This window comes from Babylonia areolata, chromosome 16 (assembly GCF_041734735.1).
Source record: "Babylonia areolata isolate BAREFJ2019XMU chromosome 16, ASM4173473v1, whole genome shotgun sequence".
NCBI classification, from domain to species: domain Eukaryota; kingdom Metazoa; phylum Mollusca; class Gastropoda; order Neogastropoda; family Buccinidae; genus Babylonia; species Babylonia areolata.
This window is the reverse complement of record NC_134891.1, coordinates 4,576,405-4,591,404: the sequence shown is the minus strand read 5'-3', so window position 1 is coordinate 4,591,404 and position 15,000 is coordinate 4,576,405. Positions and strand designations below refer to the sequence as shown.

The following is a 15,000-nucleotide window of genomic DNA, read 5'->3' as shown; positions in this document are numbered from 1 at the left end:
TAAAAGACCACCACCACTACCACCAACAACAACAACAACAAAACAGCGAGCAACAAAATCAGGTCAGTCTTCTGGTTTTCTTTTTGAAGACGAAAACAAGTGCAAATGAAAATAAGAAAAAGGAAAAAAAAAAAAAAAATGACAATCAGTTCAGTTCAGTAACTCAGAACTCAAGAAATGTTTTACTGCAAGGCTACCGGCCTGTTTGCAAAGGAGGTACATTCAATTAAACACACAAAATACTGAAAATAAGGGGGAAGGGACCAATGTCATGGACACAACATTTCATAACTGAAAAGGTAGATAAAGATTTTTGACTCGTGACATTTCCTGAGGTATCTTTAAGGTTTTTGAAAAGTTATATAATCATGTCATTTCTTTTTCTCTTTTTAAGGCGTGATAAATATACATTGCCACAGAGCGAGTCATAAACCTGTTTTCATTTTGTAAAAGTAACGCTAAGTCTGTGTATTCATTTATGTTTCTGAAAATTTTCACTAGGTATTTTTTCCCTGATTAACTGATACATTGGACATACTAACAGAAAATGGCGTTCTTCTTCTTCAGCGTTGCAGAAAGGGCACTGTGTATCTTTTGTGCAAATCTATATCACTTATGCCTAGCCTAAATCTAGCAAAGACATTACGAAATTTAACGATAGTTATGTCTGAAAACAGTTCAGTTACTCAAGGAGGCGTCACTGTGTTTGGAAAAAAAATCTATAATTATCCGCTACACCATATCTGAACGCTAAGCAGATGACTTTGCTTATATATCATTTATTCACCTCCTCTTTTTTTTTTTTTTTTTTTTTTCTCTCAAGGCCTGACTAAGCGCGTTGGGTTACGCTGCTGGTCAGGCATCTGCTTGGCAGATGTGGTGTAGCGTATATGGATTTGTCCGAACGCAGTGACGCCTCCTTGAGCTAATGAAACTGAAACTGAAACTAAGCAGATGACTGACCAGCAACGAAACCCAACATGCTTTGTGAAGTGAAGCCTTGAGACAAACAGACCAGTCTCGTTTATTGCTTTTTGTGTGTGTGTGTCTGGAGCAAAAGACAATTGAAAAGGAAGAAAAACAACAACAGAGAAAGAAATAATAAACTTTTGGACCTTCCAAAATGAAAGGCATAATGTTGCTTTCTTTGCTTTTCTTTGTTCTATTTCTTTGTCCTGAGCGCCAGATAAAAAACAACATGGCATTGCTTATTTATCGTTGTTGCCCTAAAAGTTGAAAGTTTCTATTACACACGAAAATCATGAGAACCAGTTCAAAGAGACTGACGTGAAATAATTATCACTGTTGCCCTGAAAGTCGAAAGTTTCTATTACATACGAAAAACACGAGAACCAGTTCAAAGAGACTGATGTGAAATAATTATCGTTGTTGCCCTGAAAACTGAAAGTTTCAATAACACGAAAAACACGAGAACCAGTTCAAAGAGACTGACGTGAAATAAACATTGTAGTTGCCCTCAAAGCTGAAAGTTGAAAGTTTCTATTACACACGAAAAACACGAGAACCAGTTCAAAGAGACTGACGTGAAATAATTATCGTTGTTGCCCTGAAAGCTGAACGTTTCTATTACATACGAAAAACAAGAGAATCAGTTCAAAGAGACTGACGTGAAATGATTATCGTTGTTGCACTGAAAGTTGAAAGTTTCAATCACATACGAAAAACAAGAGAACCAGTTCAAAGAGACTGATGTGAAATAATTATCGTTGTTGCCCTGAAAGCTGAACGTTTCTATTACAAACGAAAAACACGAGAACCAGTTCAAAGAGACTGACGTGAAATAATTATCGTTGTTGCCCTGAAAGTTTAAAGTTTCAAACACATACGAAACACAAGAGAACCAGTTCAAAGAGACTGACGTGAAATAATTATCGTTGTTGCCCTGAAAGTTGAAAGTTTCAATCACATACGAAACACAAGTGAACCAGTTCAAAGAGACTGATGTGAAATAATTATCGTTGTTGCCCTGAAAGCTGAAAGTTTCAATCACATACGAAACACACGAGAATCAGTTCAAAGAGACTGACGTGAAATAATTATCGTTGTTGCCCTGAAAGTTGAAAGTTTCTATGACACGAAAAACACGAGAACCAGTTCAAAGAGACTGACGTGAAATAATTATCGTTGTTGCCCTGAAAGTTGAAAGTTTCAATCACATACGAAACACAAGAGAACCAGTTCAAAGAGACTGACGTGAAATAGACATCGTTGTTGCCCTGAAAGTTGGAGTCATCGTCAGTGCAGACCAGGGTTTGTAAGGTGGCACCCGGGGTATCCGTGTCACACACGGTGGAGGTTGACACACTGGTTGACACCATCGGCACGTGGTCATTACGGTCCTGGGGAAAAAAAAGTGACAAAAGCAATTTTTGATCATCCTCCTCCTCCTCATCATCCTCATTAACATCGTCGTCGTCGTCATCATCATCGACCTTATCATCATCATCACTACCATCACCATCCTCCTCCTCCTCCTCCTCTTTGTCAACCTCATTGTCATCATCAATATCACCATTGTCCTCCTTGTCATCATCATAACAATAATAATGATTACGACATACGGATGATGATGATGGCGACAACATCAAAAAAGGAGAAGACGAAGAAAATAATAATGGTGATGATGATGACGATAAGGAAGGAAGGAAGGAAGGAAGGAAGGAATCTACAATCATAAGTACCTATTCGCTCTCATGAGAGATTCCGAAATTCGAAAAAAATGAAAGTATTCCTTAAAAAAATTAAAAAGGAAATAAACCTCCCTCTCTCTCTCTTCCTCCACGCCCCCTGTTGTAGGCACGCGAGCGGACACACACACACACACACACACACACACACGTACAGAAGCACAAACACACACACAGGGGAATGGAAAGACAGCGTGTGTGTGGAGGAGGGGTGGGGTAGGGTGTGAGGACTGTGAAAAGAGGAGACAAGACAAGACAAGACAAGACAAGACCATTCCCAACCTGGCGGATACCCAGGTAGCGGTTAGAGGGACGGCCCTCTCGAGAGGTACACTGCGATATTCAGTGTACCCGGACCAACTGGTGATGCTCCCTATAAGGAAAGGGGCAGGGAAGCAGGTGGCACTGTTACATTCACTCAAATACCCCACGTGTGCACTAGAACGGATTCATCATGCCACCTATAGGCGCGCGCTAGAAACTCGACACCCCCTTCCCCCCCCCCCCCCCCTAAACCCCTCCTCCCCTCCCCACCACCACACACACGCACCCCTTGCGCTCACATAGCAGGTCTTGGGGCCATGAGCCAAGGGAGAGGTAACCCCGGATCTGTAACCCACCTGGAAACGTCCCAGGGGGACAATTTGACCGCTGGAAATGAACCCCGGGGACTTTCTCACCGTTCATAATGTCCCCTGCAGACATTAATTTTTTTTTTTTTCAGCAGCTAAAATGTCGCCCTTCTTGTGTTTTAGCTTCGTTCTGAAATGTTCACCCCCCCCCCTCCCGCCCCCCCCCCCCCCCCCCCCCCCCCCGCCCCCGCGCCCTTCGTGCATTCCATAACGTCCCATCCGCCGATGTGCCGATTATTTCAGCTTGTACTGACAAGGCGTTTCTGCTGTTCTTGATGTGATCAGGTATACTTCAGAAACAGAGGACCCCGTTGTAACTGCTGACACAACCTACAACGTAGTTACACACTCATACACATGTGCACACACACACACACACACACACACACACACACACACACACACACACACACACACACACACACACACACACACACACACACACACACACACACACACACACACACACACACACACACACACACACACACACACACACACACACACACACACACACACACGCACATACACACGCGCGCGAGGTGGAGCGGCATTTTCGGTGGAGGGGACATTACGGGATGCAAGGAGGGTGGGGGGTGGGGGGACATTTTCAGGGTAGGGGGACTTTTCAAAACGAGGCTAAAACGCAAGAAGGGGGACATTTTGGCCGCTGAAAATGTCCGCAGGGGACATTATGAACGGTGAGAAAGTCCCCGTGGGACATTTCCAGTGGTCCAAATTGTCCCCCGGGGATGTTTCCAGAGTTTCCAGAGGGGGGGGGACAGTCTGGGATGCTACGCCGGCAGAAACCCTGAGTTCTGTAGAAGGTGGTGTTGGGCTGCAAGACACACTAACAAACCACAACACCGCGCAGCATCGCCTGTGACAATGGGGTCTTATGCATGAAACCTTACTACCGTAGCTGACAAGTTCGCCATAGTTGGCAACTTTGTAGTTGGTGTTTGAGGGGCGTGGTGGCGGTCTCCACACTGGGAGGGACGCTCACTCAGTCTGGCTCCGCGACTAAGCCATTATTGTCGTTAGTAGGGGGCTTAGTAGGTGGTGTCCTAAGTACGATAAAACAGAACAGGCCCCACTAAACACCACCGAAGTGACTCAGCAGCAGTGCAGGGTCTCCTCTGGTGTGTGGCCTCCTGGCGACCAAACATCGATGGTTCCCTGTGGACTGCCGACGCTGAACCCGGGTGTGGCCGTGTATGGGGGGAATCTAAATGAGCGGCGTGGGAGTAATGCCACTGAAACGGTGCAGATGATGTATTTGTATTTCTTTTTATCACGACAGATTTCTCTGTGTGAAATTCGGGCTGCTCTCCCCAGGGAGAGCACGTCGCTACACTACAGCGCCACCCATTTTTTTTTGTATTTTTTCCTGCGTGCGGTTTCATTTGCTTTTCCTATCGAAGTGGATTTTTCTACAGAATTTTGCCAGGAACAATCCTTTTGTTGCCGTGGGTTCTTTTACGTGCGCTAAGTGCATGCTGCACACGGGACCTCGGTTTATCGTCTCATCCGAATGACTAGCGTCCAGACCACCACTCAAGGTCTAGTGGAGGGAGAGAAAATATCGGCGGCTGAGCCGTGATTCGAACCAGCGCGCTCAGATTCTCTCGTTTCCTATGCGGACGCGTTACCTCTAGGCCATCACTCCACATGGGGCAGCAAATTATAAAAATTTATAATAAAAACTTTAAAAAAAAAATGTAGTTGGTTACTCCCACTGCGGGAGCTACTACTACCTTGAACTGAAGGGCGACTGTGGCGTTGTCGGTCAGTCCACCCTTGTCAGTGACCTGCACTGTCAGGGTCTGTGTGGTGGCCATGTTGCTGTTGTCGATGTCGTAATCTGTGGTCACGCTCAGCTCGCCACTGTTGCTGTCGATGCTGGAAAGGATACCGACACACACACACAACACACCCTTCCAATATTATGGTTTTTTTCTGTCTCCAGTCACTGACACTCACCCTCTCCATTTTAGATTTTGTACTCTATCTTTTCCACATTCTGTTCTCTCTCTGTCTGTCTGTCTGTCTGTCTGCCTGTCTCTCTCTTCCTTTCTTAGTCCCCTCCCCCTTGCCCCCCCCCCCCCCCCCCCCCCCCCCCCCCCCCCCCCACCCCCACCTCAACCGCCCCCTTTTCATTCGAATATACAGAAATGTCGATTTCTAATTAATAATAACGATCATCATTATGATAGAAATGATAATAATCCAAATGATAAAGTAATATCATTTATTTTCAGTCTAATATCATCATCTTGGATGAACAAACTATATATATAAATAAACGAACGATACCGATACATATCAACACGAAACATAAATGAGAGAGAGAGAGGGGGGGGGACGGGAAAACAGACAGACTGAGACGGACAGACAGACATACAGACACAGATTGAGACAAAGAGGGTTACACACACACACACACACACACACACACACACACACACACACACACACACACACAGGCACAGAGAGTGATTCACATGGATACATTTGACACTTTGACACTTTACTTAAAAATCCATGTGACCAGTGCCTTTTTTCCGGTTATTCACCTCCGAAGTTTGGATAATACATAGGAGACAGAGACACAGAGAGGGGGTGAATGAGGAGGGAGACATGGACAGACAATGACATTGTTTTATTGCCATTGACAATACTATCCTTTGGCAAGGGGGACAGTGTATGAACAAGAGAGAGAGAGAGAGAGAGAGAGAGAGAGAGAGAGAGAGAGAGAGAGAGAGAGAGACGAACACGGACATTGTTTTATTGCCATTGACAACACTATCCTTTGGCAAGGGGGACAATGTATGAACAATAGAGAGAGAGAGAGAGAGAGAGAGAGAGAGAGAGAGAGAGAGAGGGACATTGTTTTATTGCTATTGACAATACTACCCTTTGGCAAGGGGGACAATGTATGAACAATAGAGAGAGAGAGAGAGAGGAACACGGACATTGTTTTATTGCCATTGACAATACTATCCTTTGACAAGAGGGACAGTGTATGAACAATAGAGACAGAGAGAGAGAGACAGACAGACAGACAGAGAGGGACGAACACGGACATTGCTTTATTGCCATTGACAATACTATCCTTTGGCAAGGGGGGCAATGTATGAACAAGAGAGAGAGAGAGAGAGAGAGAGAGAGAGAGAGAGAGAGAGAGAGAGAATCATCACAAATGCATACAAATCAACACTAAAGAGCACACCCAGCGATTAAATCACACCAAGTATGGTACAGATGGGAAAGTTTTACTGGAAAAAAATACAGCTTGAAAAGATGTTTTGAATGCATTCTTGAATGTGGGTTTTCGGGGAGTGACGGATGTGTGAGGGCAGTGAGTTCCACTGTTTTGGGTGCAACAAAAGAAAAGGAACGTCCACCATAGCATCTTTGGAATGGACAAGTGAGCGCTTGTCATTTTAAGAACGGAATTGTCTGGATGTAAATAGGCAGAAAGTGAACCCGAAAGATAGGACAAGAATCAGTGAAGAAAGTGTGACAAAGGGCTGAGAGTTTGTATTGTATCCGTCCTTGAATGGGGAGCCAGTTTCAGTTTCAGTTTCAGTAGCTCAAGGAGGCGTCACTGCGTTCGGACAAAACCATATACGCTACACCACATCTGCCAAGCAGATGCCTGACCAGCAGCGTAACCCAACGCGCTCAGTCAGGCCTTGAGAAAAAGAAAAAGGTGAATAAATAATAGATAAGCTTACATAAATAAATAAATAATGATTGTAATATAGAAAAAGGTAGTAGTAGTAGTAGTAATAATAATAATAATAATAATAATAATAATAATAATAATAATAATAAATAAATAAATAAGACAACAATGATGATAAATAAGCAAATAAAGCCAATGAAGGGAACCCAAATTAACTCGCGATAGAGCGACCCAACCAACCAAAAAATGGTTGCACATACCTGAAGAGGTTTGGACTGTTGCCATCAATGATGCTGTAGGTGTGACTCTCGATGTTATCCTCGTCCACCACACTCCATGGGATGGAGAGGGAAGGGGAGGGGCCAAAGTCCTGGGCCATCATACAGTGATTCCAAGTGGGTGTGAGGTGTTGTGCTGTCCTGTACGGTGCTGTTCTGTGCTGTTCTGTGTGTTGTGCTGTGTTGTGCTGTGTTGTGCTGTGCTGTGCTGTTCTATGCTGTGCTGTGCTGTACTGCGCTGTTCTATACTGTACTGTTCTATACTGTTGTGTTGTGCTGTGCTGTGTTGTACTCTGCTGTTCTGTGCTGTGTTGTGCTGTTATATGCTGTGCTGTGCTGTACTGTGCTGTGCTGTGTTGTGTTGTGCTGTGTTGTGCTGTGCTGTACTGCGCTGTTCTATACTGTACTGTTCTATACTGTTGTGTTGTGCTGTGCTGTGTTGTACTCTGCTGTTCTGTGCTGTGTTGTGCTGTACTGTGCTGTGCTGTTCTAGGCTGTGTTGTGCTGTTATATGCTGTGCTGTGTTGTACTGTGCTGTGCTGTGTTGTGTTGTGCTGTGTTGTGTTGTGCTGTGCTGTGCTGTGCTGTGCTGTGCTGTGCTGTGCTGTGCTGTGCTGTACTGTTCTATGCTGTGTTGTGTTGTTGTGTGCTGTGCTGTGTGTTGTGCTGTGCTGTTCTGTGTTGTGCTGTGTTTTGCTGCACTGTAGTGCACTGCACTGTGCTGTTCTATGCTGTGTTGTGCTGTGCTGTACAGTGCTGTTCTGAACTCTGCTGTTCTATGCTGTGCTGTGTTTGTGCTGTGTTGTGCTGTGCTGTTCTAGGCTGTGTTGTGCTGTTATATGCTGTGCTCTGCTGTACTGTGCTGTGCTGTGCTGTGCTGTGCTGTGCTGTTCTATGCTGTACTGTTCTTTGCTGTGTTGTGTTGTTGTGTGCTGTGCTGTGTGTTGTGCTGTGCTGTTCTGTGTTGTGCTGTGTTTTGCTGCACTGTAGTGCACTGCACTGTGCTGTTCTATGCTGTGTTGTGCTGTGCTGTGCTGTACTATGCTGTTCTGTACAGTGCTGTTCTATGCTGTGCTGTGCTGTGCTGTGCAGTATTGTACGGTACCGTATCGTACTGTAGAATAAAATAGAATAGAATATGTCTTTATTACCAAGTGTACCAGGGTCACAAAGAACAATGGGAGGGATAGTACATGGAAAGGCACAAACATAGACCGAAAATCTTGTACAAACACAGACACAGTAGAATTGTGGACACATACATGTGCATGCATATCAACCCTGCTCTCCCTGGGGAGAGCAGCCCGAATTTTAACCAGAGAAATCTGTTGTGATAAAAAGAAATACAAATACAAATAAGAACTTGTGCACACACACACACACACACACACACACACACACACACACACACACACACACACACACACACACACACACACACATGCACACACGCACGTTCACACACGCACCCCCCAACCCCAGCCACACGCACGGATGAGGTAGATGGACACTGGCAGACTTGTCGGGAGCGCAGTGGATGAGTGAGGAAGGACTATAACAAGGTTCCGTGATGGCACAATGATATCGCCTACTGGTGGCAGTGACTGCACTTTACTGTACTGTACTGTACTGTAATGTACTGTAATGTACTGTAATGTACTGTACTGTAATGTACTGTACTGTAATGTACTGTAATGTACTGTACTGCAATGTACTGTAATGTACTGTACTGTACTGTAATGTAATGTAATGTACTGTAATGTACTGTACTGTAATGTACTGTAATGTACTGTACTGTAATGTACTGTACTGTAATGTACTGTACTGTACTGTAATGTACTGTACTGTAATGTACTGTACTGTACTGTAATGTACTGTACTGTACTGTAATGTAATGTACTGTACTGTATTGTACTGTACTGTACTGCACTGTACTGCACTGTACTATAATGTACTGTACTGTAATGTACTGTACTGTACTGTACTGTACTGTAATGTACTGTACTGTACTGTAATGTACTGTAATGTACTGTAATGCACTGTACTGTAATGTACTGTACTGTACTGTAATGTACTGTACTGTAATGTACTGTACTGTACTGCACTGTACTGTACTGTAATGTAATGTACTGTACTGTACTGTACTGTACTGCACTGTACTGTAATGTACTGTACTGTAATGTACTGTACTGTACTGTAATGTACTGTACTGTAGTGTACTGTAATGTACTGTACTGTAATGTACTGTACTGTAATGTACTGCACTGTAATGTACTGTACTGTACTGCACTGTACTGTAATGTACTGTACTGTACTGTACTGTAATGTAATGTACTGTAATGTACTGTAATGTACTGTACTGCACTGTACTGTACTGTACTGTACTGAAAGCTCAAGCCAGATAGGCTGGCCATTTCGTCAGGAAGCCAAAACAGCTGCTGTGTGGAGAGCTGGGCCAAAAGCAAGCGCTCAGGTGGAGGACAGAAGAAACGTTTCAAAGACTGCCTCAGCGTGTCCCTCAAAAGACCTCAACATCAATCCCAGTAGCTGGGAATCGTTTGCTGTGAACCGCTCAACCTGACGAAGCAAGATCACTAAAGGCAAGACTATCAGTATCAGTATCAGTAGCTCAGTGTCAGTGTCAGTGTCAGTAGCTCAAGGAGGCGTCACTGCGTTCGGACAAATCCATGTACGCTACACCACATCTGCCAAGCAGATGCCTGACCAGCGGCGTAGCCCAACGCGCTTAGTCAGCCTTGAGAAAAAAAAAAGGTTGATAAATAATAGATAAGCGTACATAAATAAGTAAATAAATACATAAATAGATAAATAAATAAATAATAATTATAATATAAAAACAAAGGTAGTAGTAGTAGTAGTAGTAGTAATAATAAAAAATAATAATAATAATAATAATAATAAATAAATAAATAAATAAATCAGTAGCTAAAGGAGGAGTTACTGCGTTCGGTCAAATCCATATACGCTACACCACATCTGCCAAGCAGATGCCTGACCAGCAAGAACGCAGCAGAAAACAGACACAGCGTAAAGGCTCAGGGGAAACGCGTCGCGCGCAAGGCACGAGCTGCCTCCACTTCCACTACAGCACTCACCCACACGTGACCCACAAGTGATGCGAGCCTTCCAGGTCTGGGTTGACCTGACCATGGACGGGCGCAATAGCCGAGTGGTTAAAGCGTTGGACTGTCAATCTGAGGGTCCCGGGTTCGAATCACTGTGACGGCGCCTGGTGGGTAAAGGGTGGAGATTTTTACGATCTCCCAGGTCAACATATGTGCAGACCTGCTTAGTGCCTGAACCCCCTTCGTGTGTATATGCAAGCAGAAGATCAAATACGCACGTTAAAGATCCTGTAATCCATGTCAGCGTTCGGTGGGTTATGGAAACAAGAACATACCCAGCATGCACACCCCCGAAAACGGAGTATGGCTGCCTACATGGCGGGGTAAAGAACGGTCATACACGTAAAAGACCACTCGTGTGCATACGAGTGAACGCAGAAGAAGAAGGCCTGACCATGCAGTCACCTCCAGACCCCACAGTCACAGATCCTCCAGCTGATAATGGAGTGGTGGTCATCTTAGAATCCGAAGGACGAGCAATAAAATTGTATTGTATTTGTATTGTCACAACAGATTTATCTGTGTGAAATTCGGGCTGCTCTCCCCAGGGAGAGCACATCGCTACACTACCACACCCATTTTTTAGTATTTTTACCTGCGTGCGGTTTTAATTGTTTTTCCTATCGAAGTTGATTTTTCTACAGAATTTTGCCAGGAACAACCCTTTTGTTGCCGTGGGTTCTGATTCTCTCGCTTCCTAGGTGGACGCGTTACCTCTAGGTCATCACTGTCATACGTTAACTACTCATAGTGGTAAGACGCATGCTTGGAGGCAGGTATTAAGACAGTGTGTGTGTGTCTGTGTGTGTGTGTGTGTGTGTGTGTCTGTGTCTGTGTGTGAGAGAGAGAGAGAGTGTGTGTGCGTGAGTGCGTATGTGGGAGGGGGGGGGGATGCATGTGTGTGCGTGTGCTTGTGTGTGTGTGTGTGCTTATGTGTGCGTGTGTGTGTGTGTGTGCTTGTGTGTATGTGTGTGTGTCTGTCTGTCTGTGTGTATGTCTGTGCGTGTGTGCTTGTGTGTGTGTGTGTGTGTGTGTGGGCTTGTGTGTATGTGTGTGTGTCTGTCTGTCTGTGTGTATGTCTGTGCGTGTGTGCTTGTGTGTGTGTGTGTGTGTGTGTGTGGGCTTGTGTGTGCGTGTGTGTGTGTGGGCTTGTGTGTGCGTGTGTGTGTGTGTGTGTGTGTGTGTGTGTGCTTGCGTGCTTGTGTGTGTGTGTGCTTGTGTGCTTGTGTGTGTGAGTGTGTGTGTGAGCGCGCGCGCGCGTGTGTGTGTGTGTGTGTGTGTGCAGGTGGAGACGAATTCAGAAGAGACAAACAGACGGACAAACCGATGACTACGTCAGCAGACAAAAGCCTCATCCACTTGAAACGAACCAAAGCACCCGAACAAAACAAAACGCACTCACCGGCCCCTCATACACAGAGTACACGGCGTAACCAGGTCGAAGGTCAGGAGGCTCGTTGACGTCAGTGACTGTGACGTAAAGATAGTGGAGCGATGACGTACAGCCTTCAGCGTCAGTAGCTCTGATGGTGAGATTCGTGTTCCGCTGCGTGCTGCTCTCATAGTTCAGAGCGGCCTTCACCTTGATTTCCCTGCTCGTCTCTGTAAAGCAGGTGTCCTGCTTATTTATAATAAAGAAGCGGAGGCTAGTATGTATGAGCTTATATCATAGATTGACGTAAGTTTGTAGTAGGGCCAACAGCGAAGTGAGAGCTGTATTATCAATGGTTTCTCCATTGCAGTGAGAAATCATTTACAGCTTCGTCTTTTGTGAAGGACTATGACTCTCAAACTAGGAGGCAAGATTGCACTGGCTCTTAGTGCTGCAGCCTTGGGGGGCTAGTTGGCCTTTGGGAACCATCCCAACACCGACTCTCCTAAAACCCTCTTAGCCGAGAGAGTGGGGATTAACTTGGGCAAGCCACTCTCCACTAAAATCAAATTCCAGCCCAGATAGTCGGGACAGCAGTTAACTCCACAGCTGTTCTGATGGTCATAGTCGAACACGACTGATTATCGTATAACAGAGAAGCAACAGTAACAAGAACAGGAAAATGGTATCTGTTTTCTTTTAATATGTTTCGTGTGGTTTCCAGTTTCAGTTTCACTTTCAGTAGCTCAAGGAGGCATCACTGCGTTCAGACAAATCCATATACGCTACACTACATCTGCTAAGCAGATGCCTGACCAGCAGCGTAACCCAACGTGCTTAATCAGGCCTTGAGAAAAAGAAAAAAGGGGAAAAAAGGTGAATAAATAATAGATAAATACATAAAAAAAGAACTACTACTACTACTAATAATAATATGTATAAGGCGCAAAAACTTGATGAAGTCAACTATAAGCGTACATATATACTATATATAAATACTTTCAATGCATTGTTTGTGACGCCAATAGATGGTCATAAGCAAAACGATCATATTACGAGATACTTTCAATGCATTGTGTGAGACGCCAAAAGATGGCCATAGGCAAAACGATCATATTACGAGATACTTTCAATGCATTGTGTGTGACGCCAAAAGATGGCCATAGGCAAAACGATCATATCTGAACTGAAAGTGAATTGAAATACCCCACACCCCCACCACCCCTCCCCTCAGCAGCATCCCTTTCCCACCCGTAACGGTTAAGTGGTCGAAAGTCACCACAAGGGCCTCATACTAGCTATTCATAGTGAAGCCGTCAGAAAATGCATGAGAAGGTTACCGTTAACTCTCTCCATACGAACGGCGAAAGAGACGACGTTAACAGCGTTCCACCCCAATTACCATCATCAAAATATTGCAAGCTGAAGGCTCTTATACTGAAGACGTGAATGTTGACAAAGAATACCACAATTCTGACGACGGAAGCTAAAGGTTGGGTCATTCAGACACCCACTGGACATCCGAGGGGTCTGTGTAGAGGAGAAGAGAGGACTGGCCGTACTGAGTGAGTTAACATAGCCTGAATTCTGACGGTACTTCAGGGACGTTATTGAGTGGCAATATTCTTTCACACACACACACACACACACACACACACACACACACACACACACACACACACACACACACACACACACACAAATTGAAGCTTTTCATTCCTTCCAAATACCATCAGAAATACGAATGATCTGCGAGAAACAGCCAGTGATACATTCCAGTCAAATGTGTCAAACTCTCAAACTTCACCGTCGCTAGGTATAAAATAGTTTTTTTTCTCACCATCCCAGTCTCTTCCTTAGAATACTTTTTTGTTGTTGTTGTTGTTGCTGGTTTGGGTCCTGGCTCATCCTTAAGAAGGCTGGGATCGGCTGTCAACGCGTGCTAAAGCGGACGTGCACCCCCCCCCCCCCAACCCCCCCGCCCCCCCATCCCCCAAACCCCTCCCCCACCACCACCCCCATACGTTGAGTGAGCGAAATGCGAAGAGTAGTAGTCTGTCGAAAAATCCCACTTGGGGTAGTACTCCCAGAACTATGCTCTTCTTTATCTGTTAAAGTTGTTGGGCTTGGGTTTTTTGTTTTTTTTTTTTGTTTTTTGTTTTTTTATCAAGGAATTTCTACCTCCACGCACCCCGCACCATATCCCCAGACGATGATGATGATGACGACGATGATGATGACGATGATGATGATGACGATGACGACGATGATGATTTTGATCATGATAACGGCGATGATGACGACGATAATGATGACGACGATGATGATGACAACGATGATGATGACGACGACGATGATGATGATGATGACGATGTCGACGATGATGACTTCTATAATGATAACGACGACGATGATGAAGACGACGACGATGATCACGATGACGAAGCTGATGTCTTTGATAATGATAACGACAATGATGACGACGATGATGATGACGACGACGATGATGACGACGATGATGCCGATGATGATGACGATGATGACGATGATGATGATGATACGATGACGAAGATGATGACTTTGATAATGATAACGATGATGATGATGACGATGATAACGACGACGACGATGATGACGACGATAATGATAACGACAATGATGACGATGATGATGATGACGACGAAAATGATGAACAAAACACGTAAAACAAACGACAACACACACAGACACACACACACACACACACACACACACGTATGAACGCATGCACGCACACACACACACACACACACACACACACACACACACACATACGTATGAACGCACGCACACACACACACACACACACACACACACACACACACACACACACACACACACACACACACACACACACACACATAAAGACGTACGATCCACTTCAAAGAAAGCCAGGTTAGCAGACGGGCTGGCAGACAAAGTGTAGGTCAGACCCGTCACTGCGTTGTCGTCAGTGGCTGCCATGGTCACAATGACGTCACCGGCGGCTGTGTCCTCCGGCACTTGGACACCAAGGTCAAGGTTGGTGATGTCGGGCGCTACGTTGCTGCCTGCATGGAGATGTGGTTGGTTTGTGGTCGTCAGGTCTTTATGTTTTGTTATTGTATTGTGTTGTGTTGTGTTGTGATGCATAT

At 44.9% G+C, this 15,000-nt stretch overlaps 1 protein-coding gene across 2 annotated transcripts in view; it reads right to left on the bottom strand.

The window, feature by feature from the left end:
* LOC143291082 (cadherin EGF LAG seven-pass G-type receptor 2-like) overlaps window positions 1-15,000 on the bottom strand; it is a 48,040-nt gene that overhangs the window by 7,526 nt on the left and 25,514 nt on the right. For both annotated transcript variants that reach the window (XM_076600691.1, XM_076600692.1), the window contains 5 exons: window positions 14,740-14,916; window positions 11,858-12,057; window positions 7,292-7,401; window positions 5,098-5,242; window positions 2,215-2,360 (listed from right to left, as the gene is read on the bottom strand). In XM_076600691.1, the coding sequence (XP_076456806.1) occupies window positions 2,215-2,360; window positions 5,098-5,242; window positions 7,292-7,401; window positions 11,858-12,057; window positions 14,740-14,916 (778 nt within the window). The remainder of the gene's footprint in view (window positions 1-2,214; window positions 2,361-5,097; window positions 5,243-7,291; window positions 7,402-11,857; window positions 12,058-14,739; window positions 14,917-15,000) is intronic.